The sequence below is a fragment of the Parus major genome, chromosome 3 (genome assembly GCF_001522545.3).
Source record: "Parus major isolate Abel chromosome 3, Parus_major1.1, whole genome shotgun sequence".
NCBI lineage: Eukaryota > Metazoa > Chordata > Aves > Passeriformes > Paridae > Parus > Parus major.
In genome coordinates, this window is record NC_031770.1 from 51511316 (window position 1) to 51517637 (window position 6322).

Below are 6322 nucleotides of genomic sequence, written 5' to 3' on the forward strand. Positions count from 1 at the left end.
GGGGGCCGCGCCGCGCCCCCGGCCCCGCACACGGGACAGCGGTGCCGCCCGGCCGGCCCCAGCACGGCGGGGCAGGCGGCCGGAGCGGGGCCACTGCTGCCCCTTCGGGGAAAACTGAACTCTAATTTGCGGGAATAAGTATAGTTCGAAGCATGGTTAGGTTTGATGGTGGCGCGGCGGTCCGTGCTTCGCCATCACCTGACATCATGTGAATGAATCAGTACAACAGCAAAACGAATAGACTTTGGGTCGAAGCGCTCAGCTCCGTCTGGCGCCTTCTGCAGCAGCGGAATACAGATAAAGGCAGTGAAACAAATGAACTGGCAAGTGCTAGACAAATCAACGTTTTTATAAAGTTAGTAGGAACAATAAAGTGTTGTAAAACATTATTTTTTAGAGAGCTACTGCACCTTTCATAGGCAAACTGTCTCCTTTAAAACAAGTAGAATAAAATAAATATTTTTGATAATGAAAAAGAGCAAGTAGACCTCCAACAATAACACTGTTCATTTTTGTTTTTTTATGTTGAATGAACCCTCTGATTTGCAGCTCAGGCCGCCAACAGTAATTGGACAATTCCACACTCTTTTTTTTGGCTCAATTCGAATGTTTTTTCTTGGTGTTTTGGGCTTTGCTGTTTATGGAAATGAGGCCTTGCATTTCAGCTGCGACCCAGACAAGAGAGAGGTTAATCTTTTTTGTTACAACCAGTTCAGACCTATAACTCCTCAGGTAATTATCTTTTTCTGTCATATATTTCATGGTTAAAATCCAGTGTAAAGAAAGTAAACTGCAAAAATTAAAACATGGTTGTTCCATATAAGTACTAACTGACTAAGCTAATTATCACTAGCTTTCATTAATATGTTCCTTTTAATATCCCTTTATCTGTGACTAAATATGGAGCTGTGCTTCCTGTCCTTCAAAATAATCCTCATTTTTCAGAACCCAACTGACTTTTCAACTCAAAACATAACTGCTTTTTACGTTTATTGTCATCTAAGTTTTTATGCATTTGGTATATATTTAAAAAAGACTGGCAAAATGTTCCAATATGCATGTGTTTTAGCTGTTCCAAAGCAGTTGTAGATGGTCTGACAACTACATTTCTGCTACATTTTAGGTATTCTGGGCATTACAGCTGGTGATTGTACTGGTACCTGGAGCCTTTTTTCACCTTTACGCTGCTTGTAAGAGCATCAAACAGGAAGATATTCTCCAAAAGTCATCCTACACTGGTTTTTATATCTTTTCTGTTTTCTTAAGGATTGTCCTTGAAGTTGTGGCTTTTTGGCTTCAGATTCAGCTCTTTGGTTTCAAAGTGAACGCAATCTACATGTGTGATGTGGGAGCACTTGAAAAAAAGTTTAACATTACCCGGTGCATGGTGCCAGAGCACTTTGAAAAGACAATCTTTCTTATTGCGATGTACACATTTACCGTGATTACAGTGATCTTGTGCGTTGCTGAAATTTTTGAGATCTCATGTAGAAGGCTAGGTTTCTTAAAAACTCAGTGATGTCAACCACTCACACTCATTTACTGCTCTGTCCACCTGCAGTTTTGTAACAATTATTTCAAACCACAGCAAAAAACATCTCCTGTCCTCTATGCAGTGCTGCAGAAGAGAACTATGCTCATGATTACTGAGGCAGAATAGTCACTTGACATAAACTGAGGAGTCTAAACACTTGCACACTATGAAAATAATCTTTGTTTCCATGTCAAGGTCAAAGGCACTCAGATCTCCAAGAGCAATATCTTTTCATGACCTGCCACCTATGATAGTTCTGCCTCTAGAGGAGTGTCTGTGTGTGAGGAGAAGGTTATTTATAAACATACTTCTATTCACAGTTTTTCTGAACACATGCCATAGGAGTTAATAAGGTCATTGCCCTTCCAGGAAAAAATATTGCAAATTTCTTACATGTTCTTATGGCTTGAGAATTGAACAGTAATAGTGGATACTCTCTGGGTACCAGAAAGCATTCCAGCATCTTCCCAAGAAGTGCCACTGAGATGCAACCTGCCCCCAGGGGCAGAGACTCCTGGTTAGGCTGGGGTGACAACATATCCGTGGATACCAGCTTTGCAGAGGCTCAGCTACTGTCACCTGCTGGCTCAGAATCTCCTTTTAAAAGTGAAAGAATAGCATTTTAAAATAGGTATTTTTGTGCTGACCACAACGCCTCATTATGTTTTGGCTTAGCATGTAGGAGATTTTTACCAATTCAATATGATCTCATTTTGAAGGAAGAAAAGGGCTTTTTAACAATTTTGCATAAGCAGCTTAAAAGTGTCAAAATAAAATCTTGGAGAAAAGCCTTTCCTAGGCCCAATCCTGATTTGATTTCAATGCGCTTTGCTTGTGTGTGACTGCAGAATTGGGCCCACAAAATTTTCTGCTGCTTGTGTCACATCTAAATTTTTCTTGCTCTGACTAAAGCTGCTAGAATAGCAATGAAAAGAGAACTCTGCATATTGAAATTATTCTATGCAGTAAGTGTTTTTGGTTAGATTAGGTCTCAGACTTTATATAGGCATCAGATGTTTTTGTGTGCAACAGCTTCTTCTTAAGGGCTAATAAACATTAAATTTAGAAGTGATTTCCTTGTGCTGAAGTGAGATAAAGGAAATAAAACGAATTTCAGAATCAGAAAGGAGGAGGTAGTTTCCTGTATAATATATATATAAATAGAAATAATAACCATCAGATATTTTCCATTTGTTTTTCAAACATAAAAAGTTGAGATCCTGATGACAGAATTCAAAAATATTTAGAAAATTCTGGAAAAAAATTCTTACCAAATGTTTTACCATCAAGTGTTAGTGAATAAGTCCCAAACACAGATAAATTATCAGCCTTGTAGTTCTCACCCACAAAAGTAAACCTCCTAAATAAATGGAATAAGAAGTTTTAAGTGTCTTGGATTTGACTGAAACTGGGCCTTTTAAAACAAAGTGGGCTACAATTAGATGTGCCATTTTTTTTAATATGCTGATCAAGATCAAGACAATAGATTTCAATATATTTGCTATATTAAAGCATTATTTTTTTCCCTACGGAAATAAGTTATATGTTGTCTTAAATAAATGTCCAGTCAAAGCTTTCAAATTCATGCAATATTAAACTAATCATTTGATATTTGCAAGCATTGCAAGTGAAATAAAAATCACTGTGCTAACTTCTTGTTTATATAATATGCCATGTTCTTTGGTTGATACATGTTTAATTTTTCACTGTATATGTCAGTATACATCTGGAATTATTCTTTCCAATTGAAATTTGTAATCTCAGGTAAAAAAAAACATTTATAAAACATACAGTATATAAAACTACTAAGAAAAATAAATTACTGTCATGTGCTCGGTACATGCTAGATACCATGTTACCAATGGTACCCAAATCCCACTTCATCAGTTATTTGTATAATAATAAAATAACTTAATCACAACCTTGTCAGTATCTTCCCTGGTGCTTAATATGTCATTGCTTGCTGTTCTTCTACAAATTTCCAAACACTTCAGAAGGGTCAGAAGAGTGCCAAAACCCCCAAGCCCTCAGGACTTAAAGAAGTCCTTGTTACCATCAACAGTCTTGAAGAACAAGTACTGGCATGGGACTGCCTGAGCATCCCTGGAGTGCTTTGGGAGCTGGGTTACCCACCAACACGGCCTTTCTCTTTGTGGTCAAATTCTGGAACATATTAAATATTTTCCTTCTTCCAAATCAGAGGCACCGCTTTTTTTTTTTCTTTTTCTTTTTATGCAATTTCCGTGGAATTAAAATTGACAAACTCCTTAATCTTTCATTTAAAAAAAAAAAAAAAAGTGCATTATTGCCTTTTAATGCAAATGTTTTTCTGTTTCTGATTCTGCCATTAGTTTCTGGAACATGTTGATGGAGATATTATGTCCATGTAAAGAAATAATTTCCCCACGGATGTCAACATTTCTCTTTCCTATATTTGCCGTTTGTCTTCCTGGCGCTCGTATTCTCAAGTGTCTCTAAACTTTTCTCTTGCTTAGTCTTCCAAACTCCCACCACTTTCATCCTCATTTACATTGTTTTCTATCAGTTTCCTTCCACCCTTACTCCCTCTGAGATTGATATGCCTTCATGCATTTCTCAGCGTTGAGCTCATTTTTGCTCAAATATTTAGCAAGTATTTGAGATGATCATGATGGCTTTTTTTTTCCTTTTTACCATTAAGAAAGGAATTATATAACACACTTGTGGATTCTTTGATTTAATTCTATTTCTTTACACAGCAAACATGAAGTCCTGTCTCCCAGAACACTGAGGAAGCATTTTTGTTGCTTACATCAGTTTCACACTGTAAGTGCTTCTTTGACTTTTTCATTGTTTTCCACCATACTCTAGCCACCAAATTTTCACAGATAGCACTCAAAGCAATCCCCAGCTCATGTGTTTGCAGTCAGTTTTGTCTCTAGTCAGACATGACCATTTTAGTTCTCACTTAACAAAGAGCTGTAATTGTGATGTGATTGCATTTACGTCAAAGGTATAGCTGCTCTGAGCCACCCAGCTTCTAGTACAGCACCGCAGCATCCCATACAGTCCTGTAACCACTCCTTGTTCTGTTCCTTTCACGGATTCCTCTCTTCTGTTCAGACATCATTTCCCTTCTGCTCCCTTTTTGGCACACTCCCATGTTAGCAATGAGACAAAGCAGCCACCTCTCCTACCCTGTGCCTCTGTCCAATATGCACCTTTCTTTATGTCCTGGAGCACTGACATTCTCCTCCTTTGCAAACAGATACTTTGAGATCAAGAAGAGGCTTGGCAAAAGGGCTGCCTAAAAGAAATTCAAAAATAGTTTTAACTACGCCATTAGAATGAGGTAATAAACACTAAAATAATTTATATTGCAATAACTTGTGAGATCTATTTAAAACCATTTTGCTTTAACAGTTCACATTTCGTTTGCTGTTCTTATCCCCTCTCTGCAAAACCAAAAATACCTGGTGGTTCCTCTGAGGAAAAATCTGCGAAGTGGTAATCCTAGGAGATGCATGTTCCAGGGCTGAAAGACTTTCTGACAGCCACCAGGAAGCAGCCCAGTTCTATTAGCCAGGCCTTTGTAGTATTGCAAAATGAGGAATATGTGACATATTCTTAAAAAAGGATTTTCTTTGACGTTTAATCTTTGAATACTTCCAAGCTTAATCAACAACAAGGGAGATTTAATCCGTTAAAACAGACAGCAGCTAACAAGCAAGCTCTAACTGATGTCCAAGTGTTAGAAAGACAGATCACTTGGTAGGAGAATTGCCTTGTTTACCTGGTTTACATTGCTTGCCAGGTTTAGAGCTTGACATTCTTCATTGATCTCAGACCCTGGGAGAGGTTAAAAAAGCTTGGGAAGAAGGATGCCCACTTATAGTTGACACAAAGAATGCAGAACTTACAGGCCACAGGGCCATTTGGCAGAAGTCACAAAATAAGGAAGAAACCAATAAGGCAGCTCAGCAGCTGTGCTGCAATCAGCTCTGACTGTGTAAAGGGTAGTTCTGGCAGGGGGAGATCCTGACCACCAGCTCGTGGACCAGTGACCCAAGAAACGCAGTGGATCAAATGAGAAAGACTAAACACACTCACTAATTAGCATTAGGAGCAAGAGAATCATTAACAATCAGAAGACAGAAAACGAATTAATTAATAAGAATGTAACCTGTAGCATTTGTTTGCTAAAATGTATAAATAGTAAAGTGTTGATAGTTGGGGTGTTTGATTTATGGGATACCCCCAAAAACTCAAGCCCACACAACTCTGAAATAAATAATGTCTCTTTTGAGTGTGTATTTATTGGCTAATTGCATGCCAGGTAACTAACCTGGCAGTTTTGGGGGATAAGGGGCAGAGGCCCAGAAGTAAAGGCACAGTTCAGGCCCCACAGGCCTCACGGACTTTGGTAAGCCTTGGTGGAGCCCAAGGAGCAGTTTCAATCTGAGAAGGGATTTAACTTGCAGGTCATGCAAGTGTGTCCAGGCCGGCTCTTTGGGCTGGCCTGCCAAAGGCAAGGAAGCAGGAGGGCTGTGGAGGGCATCACTGCTCAGCCCCGGGCAGCCAGGGCCAGCACTCCGTTCCACGCTGGGCCAGAGAGCAGCCCCGACCGCCCCGACGTCTGCAGCCCTTCCTCACGGCGGCTGTGGGACGCGTTTCAAGCACTAAGGGGCCATGCAGGTTGCGTTTCAGGCTGTAGCTCACCATAGACAGACGGACAGACGGACACACGGTCCGGCCGGCCCCCTCCTGGCCAGCAGGGGGCGCTCCCCGCGCCCCTCCGCCCGCCCGCCC

The 6322-nt window shown here is 40.2% G+C and overlaps 1 protein-coding gene across 1 annotated transcript; it reads left to right on the forward strand.

The window, feature by feature from the left end:
• Positions 1 to 106: 106 nt before the first annotated feature.
• GJE1 (gap junction protein epsilon 1) lies at positions 107 to 2969 on the forward strand. Its single transcript, XM_033512716.1, has 2 exons — positions 107 to 732; positions 1124 to 2969. Exons 1-2 carry the CDS (start codon positions 523 to 525, stop codon positions 1517 to 1519), a joined length of 606 nt encoding a protein of 201 aa, XP_033368607.1. The 5' UTR covers positions 107 to 522; the 3' UTR covers positions 1520 to 2969.
• Positions 2970 to 6322: the final 3353 nt, after the last annotated feature.